The sequence below is a fragment of the Portunus trituberculatus genome, chromosome 7, assembly GCF_017591435.1.
Source record: "Portunus trituberculatus isolate SZX2019 chromosome 7, ASM1759143v1, whole genome shotgun sequence".
Lineage (NCBI taxonomy): Eukaryota > Metazoa > Arthropoda > Malacostraca > Decapoda > Portunidae > Portunus > Portunus trituberculatus.
In genome coordinates, this window is record NC_059261.1 from 6,056,544 (window position 1) to 6,081,543 (window position 25,000).

At 41.9% G+C, this 25,000-nt stretch overlaps 2 protein-coding genes across 2 annotated transcripts in view; both read left to right on the plus strand.

Annotated features, from left to right (window-relative positions):
- Positions 1–15,586, plus strand: part of LOC123520029 (CD63 antigen-like) — a 43,039-nt gene extending 27,453 nt beyond the window's left edge. The window contains exons 2-6 of the mRNA XM_045281873.1: positions 2,280–2,465; positions 5,467–5,640; positions 6,804–6,944; positions 10,296–10,400; positions 11,407–15,586. Coding sequence (XP_045137808.1) covers positions 2,280–2,465; positions 5,467–5,640; positions 6,804–6,944; positions 10,296–10,400; positions 11,407–11,472 — 672 coding nt within the window. The 3' untranslated portion in view covers positions 11,473–15,586. The remainder of the gene's footprint in view (positions 1–2,279; positions 2,466–5,466; positions 5,641–6,803; positions 6,945–10,295; positions 10,401–11,406) is intronic.
- A 5,903-nt stretch (positions 15,587–21,489) lies between these two features.
- The window catches only part of LOC123520036 (proteoglycan 4-like), a 41,197-nt gene continuing 37,686 nt past the window's right edge, over positions 21,490–25,000 (plus strand). The window contains 2 exon segments of the mRNA XM_045281884.1: positions 21,490–21,785; positions 24,183–24,261. Coding sequence (XP_045137819.1) covers positions 21,726–21,785; positions 24,183–24,261 — 139 coding nt within the window. The 5' untranslated portion in view covers positions 21,490–21,725.

The following is a 25,000-nucleotide window of genomic DNA, read 5'->3' on the forward strand; positions in this document are numbered from 1 at the left end:
TTATAAAATTAAAGAAAATACTCCCATGGGTGTAAAGTGAGAGAGAGAGAGAGAGAGAGAGAGAGAGAGAGAGAGAGAGAGAGAGTTTGGGCGTCTCTTTGTCACCCTGATTAGCGTCCATGGGGGAGAAGGAGGAGGAGGAGGAGGAGGAGGAGGAGGAGGAGGAGGAGGGGGTAGGAGGAAGAAATCATGGTAAAAGGAAGAAGATTGGAGGAGGAGGAGGAGGAGGAAGAGGAGGAGGAGGAGGAGGAGGAGGAGGAGGAGGAGGACACATTCAAAGACACAGGGAGGATGAATCATAATCTTCCGGAAGCATGACCCCAATTTTTTCCTCCTCCTCCTCCTCCTCCTCCTCCTCCTCCTCCTCCTCCTCCTCCTCCTCCTCCTCCTCCTCCTCCTTTTCTTCTCGCATATGCTTCTCTTCACGGCTATAGAAATTAATCTGTAGAAACAAGGAAGAGGAAGAAGGAAGAGGAGGAGGAGGAGGAGGAGGAGGAGGAGTAAGAGGAAGAGGAAACAGTGTCTTTAAATCGAGTATACACTTTTTCCTAAGATAACTAAACCTCTCTCTCTCTCTCTCTCTCTCTCTCTCTCTCTCTCTGTAAATGCGTCACTTATTTTTGTTCACTATTTTTCTAAGTAAGAGAGGAAAGTTGACCAAGAGCAACAAAAGTAGTCAAAAAATGGCCAATTAGTTACCATTTCCCTTTCCTCCTTACTAGTTTACAGGCGCCATTAACCTTCAGTACCGTGACGCGTTTCCATATTCATTCTGGTGACTATTTGGTGATTCTATACACCTTCAGAAACTCATGTGGGGGATTAGAATAGTGAAGACTGTGGCCATCAATCTTCTGACCTCCATAGACCCTTCCTAATGTCAATAAAATGGTCTAATCGTACATAAATCTCAAGGTAGAAATGTGTCCCAGTACTGAAGGGGTTAAAATAGTGAAGACTGTGTACATTAATCTTCTGACCTCCATAGACCCTTCCTGATGTCAATAAAATGGTCTAATCGTACATAAAACTCAAGGTAGAAATGTGTCCCAGTACTGAAGGGGTTAAAATAGTGAAGACTGTGTACATTAATCTTCTGACCTCCATAGACCCTTCCTAATGTCAATAAAATGGTTTAATCGTACATAAATCTCAAGGTAGAAATGTGTCCCAGTACTGAAGGGGTTAAAATAGTGAAGACTGTGTACATTAATCTTCTGACCTCCATAGACCCTTCCTGATGTCAATAAAATGGTCTAATCGTACATAAAACTCAAGGTAGAAATGTGTCCCAGTACTGAAGAGGTTAAAATAGTGAAGACTGTGTACATTAATCTTCTGACCTCCATAGACCCTTCCTAATGTCAATAAAATGGTCTAATCGTACACAAATCTCAAAGTAAAGATGTGTCCCAGCTCTGAAGAGGTTAAAATAGTGAAGACTGTGTACATTAATCTTCTGACCTCCATAGACCCTTCCTGATGTCAATAAAATGGTCTAATCGTACACAAAACTCAGGTAGAAATGTGTCCCAGTACTGAAGGGTTAAGACTTCTGCTGAGTGGACCTTGCCTTTAATAATGTCTGGTATGCATTTCCGGTGATCAACATGGCCAAACACTTATAAGTAAATAATAAACACTAATAAAGACTTTGGCTCACCTATCTATCATAGCCTTGCATAACTAACCTCACTCTCATCTCTATTTATTTATTTACTTATGTTATAATGTATACTGTCTATTCTTTTTTTTTTTTTATTGATACTGTTACCCTTATGTCTTTGTCCAGGGGGTGGGGGTGGCAAGGTCCATCCTCCTCCTCTGTGGTATTTAACCCTTTGAATACCATGAGGCGTTTCCACATTCATAGTTTGTTATTTGGTGATTTTTTACAGCTTCAGAAACTCATGTGGGGGATTAAAATAGTGAAGACTGTGGCCATTCATTTTCTGACCTCCATAGACCCTTCCTAATGTCAATAAAATGGTCTAGATCGTACAGAAATCTCAAGGTAAAAATGTGTCCCAGTTCTGAAGGGGTTAAAATAGTGAAGACTGTGGCCATTAATCTTCTGACCTCCATAGACCCTTCCAAATGTCAATAAAATGGTCTAATGGTACACAAATCACAAGGTAAAAATGTGTCCCAGTACTGAAGGGGTTAATGTAACAATAAATGCATCAATCATATTTAAACTAACCCTCTCTCTCTCTCTCTCTCTCTCTCTCTCTCTCTCTCTCTCTCTCTCTCTCTCTCTGTCTCTGTCTCTGTCTCAGGTGTCCGGTTCGGCAGTCATCGTGGTCGGCGCAGTGATAGAAGCCAAGTATGGAACGTATCTCAACTTCATGTCCACGTATCTGTCAGCCCCCTCAGTGCTCATTGCTGTCGGGGTTCTGATCTTCTCCGTGGGTTTCTTCGGCTGCTGTGGCGCCATCAAGGAGAATCACTGCATGGTTGTCACGGTGAGGCATTGGTGCTTGGTGTGGTGATTGTTAAGGGGTTGTTAAGGGGGTTTTGAATTAGTTATAGTAGTTTTTTTAAGGTTTCTACACCCACAGTGGTGCTATTAAGAGGAATGATTGCATGGGGTTTGGTGGAAGTGTCTGGGGTTGTTAAGGGGTTGTTAGGGGTTGTTAAGGGGTTTGATGTAGTAATGGTAGTTTTTTAAGGTTTCTACAGCCACAGTGGTGCTATTAAGAAGAATCACTGCATGTTTGTCACGGTAAGGGATTAATGGAAGTGTGTGAGGTTGTTCTGGGGTTGTTGCGTGGTTGTTAAGGGGTTTGGAGGTCAATTTGAGTGTATTTCTGTAATTTTGAGATGGTTTTGCTGTGTTTCGAGGTGTTTGAGTGTGTTTAGAGTGTGTTTCTGTAATTTTTTGGTAGTTTTGCTGTGTTTCGGGGTGTGTTAGTGTGTTTAGAGTGTGTTTGGCATCGGTTTGGTGTGCTTTAAGTGTGTTTTAGAGTGTTTCAGCGTGTTTGAGTGTGTTTGGTGTGTTTCTGTGTCTCCGGGGTGTTTTGAGTGTATTTAAGTGTGTGTGAGTGTGTTTTGGTGTGTTTGAGGGTGTGTGGGTGTGTTTGGAGTGTGTTTTGTGAGTGTGCAAGTATGTTTTGAGTGTGTTTTGTGAGTGTGAGTGTTTTGAGTGCGTTATTTAGGCATTTTCAAGTGTTGCGTGGAGGAATTTCCGGTGTTTTAATGATTCAGAGAGAGAGAGAGAGAGAGAGAGAGAGAGAGAGAGAGAGAGAGAGAGAGAGTATCCCAACCACTAATGAACTCAAGGAAAGAAGCTGATAAAAAGAAGGAACAAGAAAACGGAAAAAGTAAAAAGAAAACGGAGATGAGGAATGAAGGAAGAGGAAGAGGAGGAATAGGAGGAGGAGGAGAAGGAGGAGGAGGAGGAAGAGGAGGAGGAGGAGGAGGCATGTGAGCAAGTTTGTCTCAAATTATGAAAAACTTACGAGGTGTGTCTGTTTCCCAGCGAGAGAGAGAGAGAGAGAGAGAGAGAGAGAGAGAGAGAGAGAGAGAGATTAAACAGATGTACTGGTTAGGATTGGCAAGTGGAAATGCACAAACATGTTTTATATAGGCAATGATTTCAATTACTGGGGTGTTCATGGTTCCAGTGACAGACGAGCGGGTTGTAGTGGAAGTTACTGGGGTTTTCAAGGGTGTTATCATGGTTCCAGTGACAGATTAACAAGTTTTTAGTGTTTTCAAGGATGTTTTCATGGTTCCAGTGACAGATTTACAAGTTTTTAATGTTTTCAAAGGTTTTCTCATGGTTCCAGTGACAGATTTACAAGTTTTTTAGTGTTTTCAAAGGTTTTCTCATGGTTCCAGTGACAGATTAACAAGTTTTTTAGTGTTTTCAAGGATGTTATCATGGTTCCAGTGACAGATTAACAAGTTTTTAGTGTTTTCAAAGGTTTTCTCATGGTTCCAGTGACAGATTAACAAGTTTTTAGTGTTTTCAAAGGTTTTCTCATGGTTCTAGTGACAGATTAACAAATTTTTAGTGTTTTCAAGGGTGTTATCATGGTTCCAGTGACAGATTAACAAGTTTTTAGTGTTTTCAAAGGTTTTCTCATGGTTCCAGTGACAGATTAACTGGTTTTTTAGTGTTTTCAAAGGTTTTATCATGGTTCCAGTGACAGATTAACAAGTTTTTTAGTGTTTTCAAGGATGTTATCATGGTTCCAGTGACAGATTAACAAGTTTTTAGTGTTTTCAAAGGTTTTCTCATGGTTCCAGTGACAGATTAACAAGTTTTTTAGTGTTTTCAAGGATGTTATCATGGTTCCAGTGACAGATTTACAGGTTTTTAGTGTTTTCAAAGGTTTTCTCATGGTTCCAGTGACAGATTAACAAGTTTTTAGTGTTTTCAAAGGTTTTCTCATGGTTCCAGTGACAGATTAACAAGTTTTTAGTGTTTTCAAAGGTTTTCTCATGATTCCAGTGACAGATTAACAAGTTTTTAGTGTTTTCAAGGGTGTTATCATGGTTCCAGTGACAGATTAACATGTTTTGGGGTGTTTTCAAAGGTTTTCTCATGGTTCCAGTGACAGATTTACAAGTTTTTTAGTGTTTTCAAGGATGTTTTCATGGTTCCAGTGACAGATTTATAAGTTTTTAGTGTTTTCAAAGGGTTTCTCATGGTTCTAGTGACAGATTAACAAGTTTTTAGTGTTTTCAAAGGTTTTCTCATGGTTCCAGTGACAGATTAACAAGTTTTTAGTGTTTTCAAGGATGTTTTCATGGTTCCAGTGACAGATTTACAAGTTTTTAGTGTTTTCAAAGGTTTTCTCATGGTTCCAGTGACAGATTAAAAAGTTTTTAGTGTTTTCAAGGATGTTATCATGGTTCTAGTGACAGATTAACAAGTTTTTAGTGTTTTCAAAGGTTTTCTCATGGTTCCAGTGACAGATTAACAAGTTTTTAGTGTTTTCAAAGGTTTTCTCATGGTTCTAGTGACAGATTAACAAGTTTTTAGTGTTTTCAAAGGTTTTCTCATGGTTCCAGTGAGAGATTAACAAGTTTTTAGTGTTTTCAAAGGTTTTCTCATGGTTCCAGTGACAGATTAACAAGTTTTTTAGTGTTTTCAAGGATGTTATCATGGTTCCAGTGACAGATTAACAAGTTTTTAGTGTTTTCAAAGGTTTTCTCATGGTTCCAGTGACAGATTAACAAGTTTTTAGTGTTTTCAAAGGTTTTCTCATGGTTCCAGTGACAGATTAACAAGTTTTTAGTGTTTTCAAAGGTTTTCTCATGGTTCCAGTGACAGATTAACAAGTTTTTAGTGTTTTCAAGGATGTTATCATGGTTCTAGTGACAAATTATCATATCTTTGGGGTTTTCAAGGGTATTTTGATGGTTTTAAGGTTATGGAATGTATTTTTAATGGCCCCAGTGGTAGATTAAGTCCCCGAGTGCCCAGTGGTGCATACAATCCCTCTCTCCTTTCAGTTCTCGGTGTTGCTGGTGGTGATCTTCGTGGTGCAGGTGGTGGTGGGGGCCGCGTCTTACATCATGCGGTCAGAGGTGGAGAGTTTCCTGCGCAATAACATGTTCAAGTCAATGACCACCTACAACAAGACCAACGAAGGAGTGTACAGGACCTGGAACGTGATACAACATGATGTGAGAACCCGCTTAATTATTTCTCTCCCTCTCTGTCTCTGTCTCTGTCTCTGTCTCTCTCTGCCTCATCTTCCATTCCAGATCTTCAATTCTCTATCATTATTTCATCTTCTATTCCTGATCTTCTTCTTTCTTTTTCTCACTGTTCCTTCCTGGTCTTCTTCCTTTTCTTTCTCACTGTTCCTTCCTGATCTTCTTCCTTTTCTTTCTCACTGTTCCTTCCTGGTCTTCTTCCTTTTCTTTCTCACTGTTCCTTCCTGGTCTTCTTCCTTTTCTTTCTCACTGTTCCTTCCTGGTCTTCTTCCTTTTCTTTCTCACTGTTCCTTCCTGATCTTCTTCCTTCTCTTTTTCATCTTCCATTTCCGATCTTCTTCTTTCCCTTTCTCATCTTTTCTTCCCGATCTTCTTCCTTCTCATTATTTTTATTATTATTATTTTTTTCTAATGCAGGAGAGAAGTCAATCAAAGGCAACAAAATAAAAAAAAAAAACAATGAATAGAAAGTGCCCACTTAAGCGCTGGTTCCCTTAAAGAGTGGTAGAAAATTAGCCAAAAATGTCTTGAATTTATCACACCTCGTCTCATATTCTTTCTGCATCTTTTTCCTCCCCCTTCCATCACTCCCCTGCCTTTCCTACTGTCTTCATCACCCCGTGTCTGTGTGTCTGTGTGTCTGTGTGTCTCTGGGGTGTTGTAGTGTTGTCTGTGTGGTGGTTTATCGTGTAAGAACGTGATGTAATATGATTTCAGCTTCCAGTCATTTGTTTTGATGTGTTTGGAAGGTGTCTGTGTGTGTGTGTGTGTGTGTGTGTGTGTGTGTGTGTGTGTGAAGAGAGAGAGAGAGAGAGAGAGAGAGAGAGAGAGAGAGCGTATTTTTGGGGCGTTAGTAAAAGTTTATAAATAGCTCTCCTGTTGTTGTTGAAATAGACGCGCTGGTAATGGAAATATAGAGAGAGCTGGGAGAGAGAGAGAGAGAGAGAGAGAGAGAGAGAGAGAGAGAGAGAGGAAATTGATACTATAATTACACTACTACTACTACTACTACTACCACTACCACAACCACCACCACAACCACCACCACCACACTCCTACCACTAGTACCACCACTGCTATTACTTCTATTACCACCACCACCATCACCACCACCACTACCTCTTCCACAGAACGCCTGCTGTGGCACTGACGGCTTTCGGGACTGGGAGAGCACGGCATACGGTCTATCAGTGGAGGGCGTGCCTGATGACTGCTGCAAGGAGACCATTCAGGATTGCGGCAGGAACGTCTTCACTACTGGATTCTCTAATGTGAGGCTTAAGAGGTTCTAGTAGCGTTTATAAAGGATTCTTATCAAATTATACTCGTTTTCACTACAAGATTCTCTAATGTGACGGTTAACAGGTTCTAGGAGTGTTAATAAAGGATTCTTAACACGTTTTTACTACTTGATTCTCTAATGTGAGGCTTAAGAGGTTCTAGTAGTGTTTATAAAGGATTCTTATCAAATTATACTCGTTTTCAGTACTAGATTCTCTAATGTGACGGTTAACAGGTTCTAGTAGTGTTAATAAAGGATTCTTAACACGTTTTTACTACTGGATTCTCTAATGTGAGGCTTAAGAGGTTCTAGTAGTGTTTATAAAGGATTCTTATCAAATTATACTCGTTTTCACTACAAGATCCTCTAATGTGAGGGTTAACAGGTTCTAGGAGTGTTTATAAAGGATTGTTTTCAGATTATACACGTCTTTACAACTAGATTCTCTAATGTGAGGCTTAAAAGGTTCTAATAGTGTTTGTAAAAGATTCATATCAAATTATACACGTCTTCTCTTCTGGATTCTATAATGTAAAGCTTAAAAGGTTCTAAAAGTGTATATAAAAGATTCTTATCAAATTATACACGTTTTTACTACTGGATTCTCTAATATGAGGCGCAAGAGATCCTAGGAGTGTTTGTAAAGGATTCTTATCAAATTATACTTCTATTCATATATTTTAGAAGATTCTATGAGTGTTTATAAAGTTTTAGGATGTTCTAGTGTGTTTTGGGGTGTTCAGGGATGTTTTAAGATGTTTTAGGGTGTTTTAGTATGTTCTAGTGTGTTTTGGGGTGTTCAAGCATGTTTTAGGGTGTTTTAGGACAGAGGTTCCCAAACTTTACCATGCTAAGGACCCCCCAGATATTTAAGTCCCATCCGAGGACCCCCAGCCAATCAGAAGTTACTATTACCATACCAAGGTACCCATTATATGATTACAATGCAGTAAATTTACTATTTGCATATTCCTACACGAAGAAAGTCTTAAAATAAACATTTGAAATATTTTCAAAAAAGTCTGACGACACATGGCGCAATCGCTGAATTTTAAGTGCTTAAGTGTTTTGTTTAAGTGTTAGTGAGAAGAAGAAAACAAAAGGGAAGTTATTTGTGATCAATTCAAGTAGTGAGTCATTTTTTATATAATTAATTCCATACTTAAGATTACTTAAAGATAATAATACTACTTATAATTTCCTTTCTAGACTTAAATCATTCCTACATATTTGAGCATTACACTACGTCGTAATAAATTCAAATTAACCCTTAAACCTCGGGGACTTTAAGACTTTTCACTGCGCTAACTCGGGAGGTTTGGCGAGAAACACACAAAATAGCTTGTATTCACATACTGATTATACTAGGAAATTCAATAAAGAGTGAGTACAAATGATATTATGTCCACAACCGACTCTTCCTCTTTGCAATGCAAAAAACCAGAAGCATCTAGATGCTATGGTTACCAAAATATCACAGGTTGAATGAGGTGCTATCATCGGTGTGCGTGGCGATCGGCTGCGCCGGCACCTGGCTAAAGTGAAAGAAAACGGGTACCTTCTATCCTCTCTCCTAAGGTTGGCGGGAGAAGTAGCGGACCCCCTAGGACCTTCTCAGGGACCCCCAGGGGTCCGGGGACCCCAGTTTGGGAACCACTGTTTTAGGATGTTCTATTGTGTTTTGGGATGTTTAAGGGTGTTTTGGGATGTTTTAGGATGTTTTACGGCAATTTTGTGGTGTTTTGGGGTGTTTTAGGATGTTTTACGCCAATGTTGGGGTGTTTTGGGATGTTTTAGGGTGTTTTGGGGTGTTCAAGGATGTTTAAGATGTTTTACGGCAATTTTGAGGTGTTTTGGGATGTTTTAGGATGTTTTACGGCAATTTGAGGTGTTTTGGGGTGGTGTGTTTTTAAGGGTGTTTTGGGGTGTTCAAGGATGTTTTAGGATGTTTTACAGTTTTGAAAGTTGTAGATGTTGTTTGTTTTGTTTTGTTTTGGACGTGGTTAAAAATTAGTATGTGTGTGTGTGTGTGTGTGTGTGTGTGTGTGTGTGTGTGTTCATTCATCCTTTTATCTATCTATCTATCTATCTATCTATCTTTCTTTCTTTCTTTCTTTTCTCTCTCTCCTGTTTTTATTTTTCTTTCTATCTCTCTTTCTCTCACTCCCTGTTTTTGTTGTTATATTTGTTCAGCTTTATCTCTCTCTCTCTTTTATTTTTATAGTTGTGTACATCTCTCTCTCTCTCTCTCTCTCTCTCTCTCTCTCTCTCTCTCTCTCTCTCTCTGTTTCCTCACTCCTGTCACACCTTCAATTAATCTTTCTCTGTAGGTATTATCTCTCTCTCTCTCTCTCTCTCTCTCTCTCTCTCTCTCTCTCTCTCTCTCTCTCTCTCTCTCTCTCCTCTTTCACTTCCTTCCTGTATCTTCTTCTCTCACACCTTTTGACTTCCTCCTCTTCCTCTTTTTTATTCCTCCTCCTCCTCCTCCTCCTCCTCCTCCTCCTCCTCCTCCTCTTTCTCTTCCTTTTGAGTGTTTTCATCCATCTTCTCCCTCTTCCCCTCTTCCTCTCTTCTTTCTCTTTCATGTCACTCTGTATTACTTGAGAGAGAGAGAGAGAGAGAGAGAGAGAGAGAGAGAGAGAGAGAGTAGTTCAATTTACCTGTATTTTTTTTTTTCACCTGGTATCAATCAAGTGTATCTTTGTTCCTACCTGTTCTGTGTCCCCCGTTACCTGTGTTCCCTCGTTAGTGATTTACCTGGTGGTGTTGTTAGTGGTGTTGTGTTCTAATGGTGTTCTTCTTGCCTTGTGTTCTCTAAATTGTGTTGTCGTTTTTTTCTGTCTGTTCTCTTTCTCTCTCTCTCTCTTTTTTTTTTTTCTCTCTCTCTCTCTCTCTCTCTATCTCTCTGTCTCTCTCTCTCTCTCTCTCTCTCTCTCTCTCTCTCTCTCTCTCTCTCTCTCTCTCTCTCTTCCATTATCTTTACCTGTCTCTATTTTATCTGTCCTTTCTTTGTTCTTCCTGTGTCTCTCTCTATTCTCTTTATTTCTCTTTTATCTCCGTTTGTTCTCTCTGTTTCTCTCTTTAATCATCTTTACCTGTCCTCTCTTTGTCCTTCCCTTTCTCTCTATCTTCTATTTTTACTCTATCTCTCTCTGGTCTCTCTATCCTTCTCATTTTCTACCCTTAGCTGTGTGTCTCTATTTCCTCTCTCTCTCTCTCTCTCTCTATGTTCTCTTCTGTCCCTCTCATTTTCTCTCCCTAATTATCTTCACCTGTCTCTCTGTTTACCTGTCCTCTCTTTGTCCTTCCCTGTGCCTCACCTGGCCTCTTCTCTCCCCAGCTGGACCTAATTAACCAGGAGGGCTGCTTTGACAAACTGAAGGGTGATGTGGAAGAAAACCTGACCATTCTAGGAGGTGTGGCCATCGGGATAGGCTTTGTGCAGGTGAGAGGGGTGTGTTTGTGTGGGGGTGTGTGATGTGATGTGGTGTGGTGTGGTGGGGTGTGATGTGGTTTGGTGGTGTTTGTGTGTGTGTGTGTTTGTGTGTGTTGGGGTGTGTGATGTGGTGTGGTGGTGGTGTTTGTAATAATAATAATAATAATGGTGGTGGTGTGAGTGTTTGTGGTGTATGTGTGTTTGTGTGTGGGGGTGTGTGTGTGTGTGTGTGTGTGTGTGGTGTGTGTGGTGTGGTGTTGTGAGAGTGTTGTGGTGTTGATGTGGGGATGGTGCAGTGTTGTGTGGTGTGTTCTGTTGTGTGGTGTGGTGTGATATGGTGTGGTGTGTGTGTGTGTGTGTGTGTGAGTGGTGTATTGTGAGTGTGGTATTATTGTTCTCTTTATTATTCTCTTATTATTCAGTGTGGTATTTATTTATTTATTCTCATTTTCTTCTCTCATATGCATTCTTTCTATCCTTTTTTAGACAATTTTTTCATTTTCTTTATCTATTCATCTATTTCATCTTCCACATCAACTGCAAACACATTTTTCCTCATCTTCCTCATTTTAGAACATTTTTTTTTATTTATTCATCTATTTCCTCTCTCACACATTCATTCACCTATTTTCTCTCATTTTTTTAGATCATTTCCTTCCTTTATTTTTTTTTTTTGGCCTTCTAATAATAACCGCAACTGTTTTTTACAAATTTTTAAGACATTTTTTTTTTTTTTTTTTCATTTCCTTCCTCTATTTTTTTCTGTATTTCTCATTTTTTCTTCTTATATTTCTCTCTTTATTTCTCATTTCCTTCCTCTATTTCTGTCTTTATCTATTCACCCATTTTCTCACCCACACCTTTATTCATTCACCCATTTCCTCACCCACACCTTTATTCATTCACCCATTTCCTCACCCACACCTTTATTCATTCACCCATTTCCTCACCCACACCTTTATTTCACCCATTTCCTCACCCACTCTAACTACAAGCACCTTTTTTCCCCCCACAGTTGGTTGGTGTGGCCTTTGCTTGCTGTCTGGCCAAGTCATTGAAACGCCAGTGTGAGACAGTGTAAAGGAGGCCACACACCCTTGCCGCCCTGCCCCACACTGGCCTCCCTCACCCCTCATGACCTCTGTGCTGGCTGCTGGAGGCCCTGACACACACAGACATGAGTATACACATAGCCCTGACACTCATACATGCAGACACGCACACATACACATGCGTATACAGCCCTAACATGCCTCTAATCTAACCATGAAGGAAAGAAATCAGTATTATGTGTGTTTGAGGGTTTGTTAGCGCACACACACACACACACACACATACACATACATACATACACAGTACATCAGTTGAATGCTTTGTGTGTGTGTGTGTGTGTGTGTGTGTGTGTGTGTGTGTACAGATGCTAAGAATTTGGTACTGAAAGATGAAATATAATTAGAAACTTGACTTAAGCTTGTAAATATGAAGGTACACACACACACACACACACACACACACACACACACACACACACACACACACCAGGGCAGCATACAGGGTGAGGGGAGAACAAGACAGGCAGGGTAGGTCAGGGTAGAGAAATGACAACACCAAACAACACCACCACCACCACCACCACACCACCACTGCCCTGTGTGTGGTGGTGTGGCAGTGTGGTGGTGAGTGGAGGAGGATGGCACGTTTGCTGTCCACACCCGGCGTCTGCCACACCCGTCGAGTTTTGGGTGTTTGATACATTCTCTTGAAAATATGAGTATTGATGCTCCCCAAAGCAATCTTCACTTTTAACCCTCGTAGATAAAGATTCCCATGTCCCACTGATCCTATTTGTCTACTACTACTACTACTACTACTACTACTACTACTACTACTACTACTACTACTACTCTTCACCATCTTTCCCAGACAAACTTCATTTTTAAACCCCTTAGATAAAGTTTGCCATATCCCAATGAATCTATATTTCATTACTACTACTTCTACTACTACTACTCTCTTCACCACCTTCCCTCTCATTATAATCCTAAGTGCTACAAAAATTGATACCCCAGCCCTTTATAAACCTCTTAGATCAAGTTTGCCATGCCCCAGTGAAGCTATATTTCCTTACTACTACCACTACTACTACTACTACTACTACTACCTCCTCCTCTTCACCACCTTCCCTCTCATCATATCCTAAGTGCTACAGTTAAGGCCCCATTTTGTTTTTTTATTGAGGCTGACTGGATGTTTAATTCAACTCGAGGATAACAAAACGATAGACTTAAGAGCTTCTAGTTAACCGTAACACTGAAACACTTTAATGGCAAACTAATAGCGCTGGTTGTCACTGTCCTCGCTTCCTCTCGCCAGTGCCACATCCATGCAGTGTCGTGTTTTTGGCACTCTGGTATCACAGTTTTTCCCTCTCTCTGGTTCATATGTATAGTTTTAGAATAATGAGAGATGTAAAGCTGTATTGTAAATTAAGCACTGTGTCACTTCACTTTATTACTTCCCAAAGGCTGTAGTTGAAGTGGTGCTGGTTTTCAAGGGTGCTTTTGTGGTTCTAGTGGCAGATGAACAAGGTTTCTACGCTGTGAACCGGAGAAGTCTTGAGAACATGGCTAGTTGTTCTGTGGTCTTTGGAAACAGTGAAAGAGCAGTAATTCAGTGCTGTGGTGCTGTGGTGTGGTATGGTAGCCTCCTCACAACACCATTTCAACCACCACCACCACATGATCTATGGTAACACTACACCACCACCACCACCACCACCACCAGGCCTTAATGTAACCACAAATCAAAGAGAAGTGTCTGGGCAGCATCGAAAGTGGCGGTGGTGATGGTGGTGGTGGTGTGAGACAAGCTTTAAATGAGTGTGGTGGTGGTGGTGGTGGTGGTGGTGAGAGGGAGTGTGGGTGGTGTTGGTGGGGTGAGGCTGGACTTGTCTGCTCACCCTGGTACTGTATGTAGAGGCCAACAAGGTATTAAATATTCTTGTTTACAAATGTATAAAGCTTTCATATTGGCAAAATGTGTAGCACTATTTTGATAAAGCCAAACATGGATGGACGGACGGATGGATGGATGGATGGATGGAGGCGTGACTAGCAGGGCGGCTGAGTGTGCAGTGAAGGATGTGCCAAATGTACACAGCAGAGGTCACACTTGCTGACCTGACCCCTTTTTGACCTGTGCTTGCCATGCCAGGTCAGGGGTCAGGGGTCACGCTAAGGTGCTCCTGCCAGCGTGACCTGGCCTGAGGGATGACTGTGACCATGTGTTAGACTTTCTTGACCTCTAATACTATAGGTCACTCTTGTATTGTGACTGTAGCCTCTTCTGTGTACCGCGTGGTGTGTGTGTGTATGTGTGTGTGTGTGTTCAGTCTGAGCTTGCATTATAACAAGTAATTAAAGTTATTCACCACAAGAGAGTTACATAAATACCACTTAACATTTATAACATATATATATTTGTAAATACTGCATCTCAACGTGGGTTCCTCACCTCTCACTCACCCGCGAGGGGAGAGTGCCCCCTCCAGGACTTCCCCCAGCTTTTCCCCTCCCTCCCTTGGTTGTCTTCCTTCACCCACAAGGCCCGCCCTGCCTCCCCCACCCTCTCATCCTTCCATCCTCACCCTTATTACATCCCCTCTTTTCCTCAGCCCCCACAGCTTTTGCCTCCCCTCCTCCCCAAGCCCCCCCCCCATGCACGGTTGGGGTCCACGCCTCCTCTCCCCCACCCTCCCTCCCCGACACAGTATGGAAGAGAAGACTTTGTGGCGTGTCGAGCGTTGTGTTAAGTTATTGCGTTATAACCTTATTGTTGCCAACGTTGTCTTTACTCACTCCTCTTATGAGTTTAGAGGTCACAGGGCACAGACACCGCCAGCTAGCAGAGTCGCGGCCCACGCTGTGACGCTGGCTCTTATTCTGTTGCATCACTCTCCACCACCACCACCACCGGTTAATGAATTGTCACTTGTCATTGGTGAGGCAGTGTGTGTGTGTGTGTGTGTGTGAGATTTCCGTTATGATGTGTAAGTAGTGTACAAAGTAGAGAACATCACGTGACAGCCATCTGTGTGTGTGTGTGTGTGTGTGTGTGGACAGGATAACATGTGGACAACATGTGTACGTGTCTGTGCGAGGGTTCAGCTCGCGTGGCGGCGGCAGGGTCGGCGGCGTCGCGGTGGTGGACTGGTGGCCCTGCGCGGTGTTGTATGGTGTGCTGGTGTAGTTCCTCAGCCCTCATAAGGAGACTGCCTCCCACATGCAGGCCACACCAGCACCTGCTGCAGGCTGGGGAACCGCGGGACGCTGTGGCTGAGTGGCATATGGTGGTGCTGTTGCATGCCGTGTTGTGTTGTGCCGCGCTGCCTGCACCCAGCGGCTGCTTGTCAACCTGAGTCTGTTGTCACTACTTTGCTTTGTACTGCGGGGGTGGAGCAGCACCTCCTCCCCCTTCTCCTCCTCCTTCAGCCTCCCACACTGGCAGGGGCGCCGCGCCGCCCTCTGGATCCCTTGGAGCAGCTCGCTGCACAGGCCACAGGGCGAGGCCGTCCCTACAGCAACCTGGCCAGGAGGTGACACAGCTTGTTTGATGTTTGCTGCCAGCTTGAATCACTGCCGCACCGCGCTGCTCATCACGCCGCCGCAGGTCGGACAGCGCGGCAGGGCACGGCGGAGGCGGCACCAGCACCATCAGCCTGTCACTGACTGTCACAGCTGGGCTGGTGAGATACTACCAGGTGTCAGTGTGCCACAGCGGCGGTCACTTGGCGCTTTACATCTGCCCGAGGCCAGTGTTGTAGCCATGCGAGGCTAAGGAGAGGCGCGGCGACGCTTGGGTGGCGACTACACCAGCACCCCTGTGTATGTGTGTGTGTGTGTGTGTGTGTGTATGTATGAAGGAAACGCGGTAGTATTTTTAACCTTTGCACAAATGCACCTGTAAGATTTATCTTGCACTAGCAGCAGCAGCGGCGGCGGTGGTAGCCTGGGGCGGCACCCTCATGGTGGCTCTGGCAGTCTGATGCCCAGCAGGGCTAGGTCGGCCAGCCAGGCGCCAGCAACGCCCCAGGCTGACGCTGCTCTACGTATTATAAACATTTGGATATTTATACTTAAAAATGTCAGGAAAAATCTATACTAGAAACGTGTGAAAACAATAAAACTATTTCAAGACCAAGTGTTTCTTTCCCAGCCTCGCTTGCAGCTCCTGTCCCGTGCTGGCGTGCGGGTTTTCAGTGTTGAGGCATTCCAGGCTGCACTGTAGTATTTCAACTACAAAATAGGAATGAATAATTAATGGAGATGGCAATAACTCAACTGAAACATTCCACCATGACGAGCAAATTGAAATAGTAGGAGGAATTAGAAATCAAAAGATGGAAGGATGGAATGAGTAAACAAGAGAGTTGAGGGTTAAACACCAATTATTACACACACACGCCCATGCCCGTGCTTCGTGGGTCCGTAGGCGTGTATGTCGGGCGGGGTGTTTCGTCAGGGACCGACCGTCCAGTTGACGCGACACGGTAGCCGAAGGTTGGCGATGCCGTTGTGTCCCTCGCTTATCACTGACACACTCCCGTTCATGAGGGCGAAGGTGGGCAGGTGCAGGTACTGGCAGTGGTGGTGGTGGTATTTATATGCTTGTGTTAAGATAGATGGATAAGCGGGTAATTTGATGGGTTGATAGGTATGTAAATGGACAGTTGGATAAACAAACAGATAGATGGATAGGTAGGCAGATAGATAAGTCAATGAATTCGTAGATAATTAACAAGTTAGATGTGTTGGGAGATAGAAAAATGTGTATATTCCTTTATTTATCATTACTTCACCCTTATTTATTACCAGAAACACTCGTATAATCAGGCGATGGAAATAGAGAATGAGAAATAACATAGTCTGCCTTTTAAGCCCAGCTGGAGATGCCAACACTCGCTGTACAACAAGATACAATTTAATATTTCCTCCTTTGACAAATAACCAAATCTTGAACACAATAACGAAGGGAGATGTCACAATAGCCAGTAAATCATTATGTGGTCTCATTAACAAGAGATTTAGTAACAGATAGTTATCATAAACATTTGTACACGCGTGCTCCCTTCACAGACACCTTCTGCTGCGAGTGGGGCCACAGTAGTTGTCTAGTGGTCGTGGTGAAGGTAAGTGTGGTGGTGCTGGTGGTGGTTATACTGTCCCGTACACACACACGCCCACAGCCATAAACTCTCAAAAGACACTCTTATATACGGAAAACACTGGTAAACACACTCAAAACACCTCCACACACATCCAAAACATGCCTACCCAAGCACACACACACACAGCCATGGACACTCAAAAGACACTCTTATATACTGAAAACACTCATAAACACACTCAAAACACCCCCACACACATCCAAAACATGCCTATATACACCCAAACACACACATATAAGTGAAGTGAAGTGTTGCTCTGTTACCGATAGTTTTCAAGCAGCGCCAATCACCAAGCAAGACAAGCAGTCCAAGGCTTCACCACAAGCCCCACACTGCCTTATCTTCATCAATTAAAGGTATATATAAGGCCATTCACTTATTGCTAGGTTATCTTTACATATGAGAGTGAAAACAGTACGCAAATATTGAAAAGTGATGATATAACGAGTATTAGCCGCTGATATTTGCTTCCTTTACTTACCGTAAGCCAAACATGTGTCAGAATGCAGCCATTTGTCTGCCATTTCATATACCATAGTCAAAAGTTGTCTGTATGGCTTAATTTTGGCTTGGTGAGATGATAAAGGCTAAATATGGAGGTCCCGCCGCCATCTTTCCCGGTGTTGCCTGAGGGCCGCCTACCCCCGGTCCCCAACCCGGCAGCCTGTTGGGTCAAATACTTTTTCATATATTTCCTGACGGTAATATTACGCTTCCATGGTATGATTTTATGGTTTCTATAAATGTTTCGTTGTGTTTGAAGTGTATTCCGCGCCTGTGTTGGGTAAATATGTGGCATTTAGTGGTGTTTTATGGCGTATGTTAAAGGCTTTTTAACGGTCAAAATTTTCCCTTTCGATTTATGAGCTTTTTTATTTAAAGGTATAAGTGGGCCTTTGAGGCATCACAGAATCGCCTGTTCTCTTTTAAGCGTGAAATCAATCTATTGAGTGAAATATGTGGACTTTGAAATGGTGTTTGGTGGTGTTGAAAAAAGTCTTATTTTTCTTTATTTTATTTGCTCATGTTTGTGCTTCTCGGTGTAACTCGCTGTAGAATGCCCTAAAAGATAGCTCAGATTCCGTGAAATGTGGTAAAATACTCGCCAAGTGAAAATGGCTTGACTTTGCAGGGCGTTTCAGCAAATTTATAAGTTTAAATGTTTTTATATTTAGCATGCTTAATTTAGACATTTTTCAAAAACTAGTTAAGCTGGAGTTGTTTTGTTATTTTGAAAATTAGTTTTACTATTTATCACGTCATAAAATAATAGGCATTCGGCGGTGGCTTCGTTTTTTCGAAAAGTCATTTTTGAAATGAAATGATTTACGTAATTTAGCCGAGTCACCCGTGCTCCCGTTCTCTTGTGATGACCACAGTCCAGGTGGTGACTCATCATAGCCCCAGGCTGCCGCCTCTTTTCCAAACCCGCAGTTCGTCAATATTTTGGCTAATATCTACTGATTCCTGCGTGTTTTCGTGTGTTTCTAGGTTCAAGTATGTAGATATTAGTAGCAGAAGGAGGAAGAAAGGAGAAATAAAGGAAAATAAGGAAGAAGAAAAGGAGGAGTAAGAGGAGGAGAAGCCAAGTCACAACACAGTCTCCCTCCACATCCTTAATATTTTGCCTAATATCTAATGTTTTGATGTGTTTCTAGGCTCAGACGTGTAGATGGAAGCAATTGAAGGAAGAAGGAGAAATAATTGAGGAGGACGAAGAAGAAACGAGAAATAGAGGCGGAATAGGAGAAGGAGCCAAGGTGTAATATTTAGGTAAGTGTCCCTTTTAATTATAACGTTCTTTATAATGTATTTTGTTGGTTTTGGTACGCATTTGGGGTGTTTTAAGTGTGTTGCAGGGTGTTTTGGGGTGTTATAAGTGTGTTTTGGGTGTATTTCGTGTGTTTTCAGTGTGTTTTAGGTCCCTTAGGTGTATTTGACGTGCTTTGAGTGTGGTGTGGAGGTGTGTTTGAGTATTGACATGTTTTCAGTGTGTTTTGAGGGTGTTGCATGGTGTTTTGGGTGTGTTTTGGGGTAGTTTTGAGTGTTTCAAGTGATCTTGGAGTGTACTGGGTGTTTCCAGTGAGTTTTGGGTGTGTTTTGTGGCATTTTGAGGTGTTGAAGGCTGTTTTGAATGTGTCTTGGGTGTGTTTTGAGTGTCAAGTAATTTGGGTGTGTACTGTGTGTTTGTAGTAAGTTTTGGGTGTGTTTTCAGGCATTTTGAGGTGTTGCAGGGTGTTTTGAGTGTGTCTCCTATATATTTGTAATGGCAACACAACATCTCGATATAATAAAATGCATAATGTATCGACCTGTTTTTCTATCAGTTGAAAGAGATTCAAAACAATATCTGGTTAGTCAACAATTTGTTGCATGGCGCCACAGCGTCAGAGGTGATATGATGTCACAATATAGTTGCATGGAAATACTAGTAGTAACGTGTAAACTGAATGCATGCCAGTGTGGTGTTGCTGCTTCCCTCACCACTCGCTATCTCCGTCGCCTCTTTCCCATGGCACTTTCCAAGATAAAGATAGATGATATGAGGAGGGAGAAAAGAGCATTAATGAGGCACAGATGAGAGAACATAGAGAGGGAAATCTGCAAGAACGAGCTATGCAGGCCTTCGTGTGGCCACCATTCCATTAAAACAAATGACACCATTAAATTGTCTCTGTATGTGGTGTCTGTCTATTGGTGAGCCACAACAAGTGTCTTCTCTCTAGGTTCATTCCTGTATATTGTATAGCATTCAGCTTGCACAATGTCAACTAATATCCTCTTCTGAAAACTGGGTGTTTTGATGAGATAGTTTGTTATACTCTTAATTCCTTCTATTCTTTCGTGTTCTCTTCCTTTTCACTCACTCACTCACTCACTTGTATACTATCATCTGATACTCTCACTGATAGATTGACTGACTAACTAACTAACTAACTAACTAACTAACTAAGAAGTTGTGTAGGTGTGTAGTGTGCGTGGCCAGGCACGTGTTGCTGTACGTGAGTGTGCACGTTTAGCGATCTGGCAAATATAGGGAACCTGTGGAAGACGAAAAAAAAAAAAAAGATGCGAGGGGTATCGGATAAGTGTGTGACAACAATGATTTAGTGACCTTTTAGCGACTTTTCAAGGTGGATCTGGTGACGTAGAATATTTTCATTTGGCAACTGTCCACCACCACCACCACCATAACCACCACCAGAGACAGACGACCACTTTATCACCAGACATCAGACCTACAAACACGCCCACCGCTCCATCTACCCCACCTGCTCCACCTACCCCATCTGCTCCACCAGCTCCACCTGCTCAGTGAATGGGTGAGTCTATTAATAGAGTGGAAGGTAAGAACGTGATGGGACGGTAATGGGGCGGACAATTGACTAGAAAGCTGTATAATATTGCACTGAAGGGGTGACGTGACGTGTGGGAGCGAGTGGATAGTGAAAGGTAGTGAATCAATAGTACCACAGTGTCATTAGTGATGGGACGGTGATGGGATGGACAGGATGTACCAGGAAGGTGTGTCGAAAACTGAAGGAGTCACATGTGGACAATTAGCTGGTGGAGGGTAGTTAAGGTAGTTAATTAGGCGCATGGTAGTTATAATGCGTGGGGAGGAGGGTGCGTGGGGAGGAGGGTTATGTACTGTAGGTGTTATGCCACGTCCACACGGTCGACCTGTGTGTGTGTGTGTGTGTGCATATTAGTTAAAGTATCTCAAAGTTATAAAATATTAGGCATTCGGCCGTGGCTTCCTTTTTTGTATAGCTCATTTTTGGAATTATTTACGTAGTTTAGTTGAGTCATCCCTGTTCCTCCTCTCTGATGATGTCACAGCCAAGGTGGTGACATCATAGCCCTGGGCTGGCGCCTCCTCCTCCTAACCTCCCACTTCGTCAATATTTTGCCTAATAACTAGTGAGTTCTGCATGTTTTCGTGTGTTTATAGGCTCAGATGTGTGGATACTAGTAGTAGAAGGAAGAGGAAAGGAAAAATGAAGGGGGATGAGAAGGAGCAGCCAAGCCACAATACTCCACTTCGTCAATATTTTGCTTAATATCTAGTGTTATCTAAGTGTCTTGATGTGCTTCTAGGCTCAGGAGTGTATATGGAAGCAATATAATGGAGAAATAAGGAGAAACAAAGGAGAAGGACGAAGAAGAAAGGAAAAAGGGAAGCGGAAGAAGAAGAGGACCTAAGCCGACATATTTAGGTATGTTTCCCTTGTAATCTTGGAGTTCTCTATTATGCATTTTGTGTTTTTCGCTATATTTGGGGTGTTTTGAGTGTTTTAAGGTGTTTTGGTTGTCATAAGCATTTTTTTGGGTAAATTTTGTGTGTTTTGAGTGTGTTAGATGTTATTAAGTATATTTGACCTATCTTGAATGTGGTATACAGGTGTTTAAGTATGTGGGTGTGTTTTGAGCGTGGTTGGGAGCTTCTTGAGGGGGAGGTGGAGGATGGCAGAGAGAGAGAGAGAGAGAGAGAGGAGATAGCCAACAAACGTTCCTCGGGGCTTCTCCCCTGGGAGGCGGACGGGAAAACATTATTGGAGGCTTCACACACACACACACACACACACACACACACACAATCTTATTTCCTCCCTAAGATACACTAAATACTAATAAAAATCCTTAAAGCAAAAAAATATGTGAAACTCTCCAAAACTCATGGTAAATATAAGAAAAACTGCAAGTGACAAAAAGTAAACACAAGATGAAAAAGGCCACAAAATGAACATTACTGTCTAAAAAGCTAACATAAATAAAAAAGTAAAAAAGATAATGCAGAAATAAATCCCCAAAATTAGCCAAATAACCCTAAAAACACCCTTAGAACCGAAACTATCCCTGCGCCGAAACCGTCCCCAGCAAGAACCGCGGAGGGACGCCACCCCGACAGAGACACAGAGAGAAACAGACTCCATGAACTAAACCTTAAAAAAAAGTAGTAACCGTGGCTGGCGGCTGCGTATAAAGTGTACCGTTGTGAGTACCTGCCCTGCACCTTCCCTCCGCCTTACTCTAGTGGCTGTAACACATTTGGTTCATAGTACAGAAGGCAGACCAGGAGGTAAGGAGTGGAGGGAAACGCCGGCATGGCTACAGAATCCATGAAGTCCCCAGTGCGGCCTCCCCCGGGCCCGCACCCCGTGGCTGTAGGTGAAATCGTTCTGTTCTCATTGTTTTAAGGGCTCAGGGCACATTTAGGTATACTTTGCTGCCTGTACTGTACCGCTAGGCTAGGGCTGTACCACTGGACCTCTGCCTGTTGACGTATCTGTACCACTAGGGCTTGTAGTTGTACCTGTAGGGTCACTGTACCACTAGGGTCTCTGTACCACTAGGAAATCTGCTTGTGCCCTTCTCTGTACCACTAGATCCTCCCTCTGTACCATCAGGACCTCTCTGTACCTGTACCCTTTAGGAAATCTGCCTGTATCCGTCTCTGTACCCTTAGGATATCTGCCTGTACCTCTCTGTACCACAAGGGCTTCTCCCTGGGCCAGTACCCACCATCTGGTACACTGCAGGGCCTGGGTGTACCTCTCGGCCATGCCTGTGGGTGTACCTGTGGTGTTCCGAGGGTGTTGTTGAGTAGTGTACCTCGTAGTGTACCCTGGATGCCTTGTACCGTGACTAGAGGGTGTAGAGAGTGTAGTGGTGGTGCGGTGTAGTGCTGGTGTTGGTGTTGATTGCCACTGTTAAGATGAGTATAATGATGTTTGTATGTATGCCATTGTTTTGTCTCTTTTCCTGATATTAATGGTTGTTTTCACTATTAAGGTCTGTATTTTGTTATTTCTACTTATGATTTTATCCCGATTCTTCCTTTTTCTGCTTGACGTTGATTTATGATGTTTTTTACTGTAATCCCTTCGTAACATTCTTTCACGTAATGTTACTCGTTATTTTTACTATTAGGATCAATTTAATGTTATTTCTCCCACATGGTCTCATAATCTTCCACTTTTTCACTTAGTGTCATAAATTCTAATGATACTTCTAATTCTAATCCCTTCGTAACATTCCTTCACATAATATTACTCATTAGTTTTTATTATTACGATCTGTATAATATTTTCTATCCATAATCTTATCATAATTTTCCTTTTTTTTCTCAATTAATATCACAATACTAATATTTGTACCTATAATCTTATAATCTTCCTTTTTTCCACTTAACGTCACAAAATACAGTAACATATCTACCCAAAATCTCAAAATCTTGTTTGTCCACTTAATGTTAAAATAAGGTAATATTTCTATCTATAAACTCATAATCTTCCTTTTTCCACTTAATGTTGCAAAATAAATAACATTTCTACCTGTAATCTCATACTCTTGCGTTTTACCACTTAACGTCACAAAATACAGTAATATTTCTACTCATAATCTCAAAGTGTTCCGTTTTACCACTTAATGTCACAAAACAAATAGCATTTCTACCTGTAATCTCATAATCTTGTGTTTTACCTCTTAACGTCACAAAACAAATGGCGTTTCTACCTGTAATCTCATAATTTTGTATTTTTCTACTTAACGTCACAAAATCAAGGGATATTTCTACCCATAATCCCATACTCTTGCAGTTTACCACTTAACGTCACAAAATACAGTAACATTTCTACCGATAATATAAAAATCTTCCGTTTGTCTACTTAACACCGTGATACAGTGGAACCATGCGAGCTTTGGGGTCCGAGTGGTCTCCAAGCGCACGGGTTCGAATCCTGTCCACGGTCCGAGTGTAGGTTGGGCTTCCTCACTCAGGGCAACGGTTTCCTAGCGGGTGGGCTTTGAGATAGGAGGTACCGCAAAAAGTATCCCCTTTAGCCCAGAAATTCCCGTGAAAACCCCACATGGTAGAAATAAAAAAATAAATAAAAAAAGTAAGGGATATTTTAACCTGTAATCTTATCTCAGTCTTCTTTTCCATGTAGCATCACAAACTACAGTATTTCTTCACTTCACCTCTTGTACAATAAAAGTAATATTTCTACCCCATTAGTCTCTCTCTCTCTCTCTCTCTCTCTCTCTCTCTCTCTCTCTCTCTCTCTCTCTCTCTCTCTCTCTCTCTCTCTCCATCACAAAGTACAGTATTTCTTCGCATCATCACCTCCTGTTTGTATTAATGGCTGAATGTTTTGTGTTGTGCATGTTTAGTGAGTAATGGTGGTGGTGGTGGTGGTGTAGTGACTGCCACACCACATGTCTGCCTTTATTTCTTCTTTCTCTTTCTCTCTTTCCTACTTCTTTTCCTTTGTTTTTCTTCCTTTTCTCATTTTTGTTCTTTTTTATCCTTCCTCTTCTGTTTCCTTTGTATCTCTCTCTCTCTCTCTCTCTCTCTCTCTCTCTCTCTCTCTCTCTCTCTCTCTCTCTCTCTCTCTCTCTCTCTCTCTCTCTCTCTCTTGAAAATAAATAAATAAAAAAAAAACACCGCCACCACTACTACTACTACTTTTACTACTACTACTACTACTACTACTACTACTACTACTACTACTACTACTACTACTACTACTACTACTACTAACAGCACTATCTTCCCACAGCCGGCCCTGAGGATGTCCCTGCCCACTAACTACCGCCAAGTGGCCATGATGGGACCCAGCCCCACCCCTGGACCGACACGTAAGTCATGGGGGAGGGGCTGGTTTGGGGCTCAGGTAGGGTAATGAGGAAGTGTGGGGGGGGAATGGGAGGGGGGGTGTTGTGGGTTAGGTTAGGTTTGGGTGATGTATGGTAGCTCTCTCTCTCTCTCTCTCTCTCTCTCTCTCTCTCTCTCTCTCTCTCTCTCTCTCTCTCTCTCTCTCTCTCTCTCTCTCTCTCTCTCTCTCTTATTTATTTTTTTTATTTTATTTTCTTTATTTTCTCTTTTTTATTTATTTATTTATCTCTTCTTTCTCTTCTGTTTATGTATTTATTTATTTTTCTTTTATTTTCTCTTCTTATTTCTCTCTCTCTCTCTCTCTCTCTTTTCTCTTGATTAATCCATTTACTTATTGTATTTGGCATTTATTTCTCTCTATTTATTTTCTTCTTGTCTTTTTTCTTATCTTTCTTTTTTTCAGTATTTATTTTGCCTTTTTTTTTTTATTTATTTCTAACATTTTATTTATTACTAAGACATTTATTTTTTGTGTATATAATCTAAACTCACCCATTTATTCATCCATGTATCTATTTTGTCTATCTATTCATTCATTTAAGTATCTGTTTAATGTATCTCTGCATCATTTTTCCTTTTCAATTTCCCTTAATGGTGGTTAATGGTGGTGGTTGTTTTCCCTCTCTCTTTCTCTCTCTCTCTCCTTCATTCTCTTCTTCTTTCTCTTCTCTCCTCTTCTAAGTATCTATTTAATATATCTCT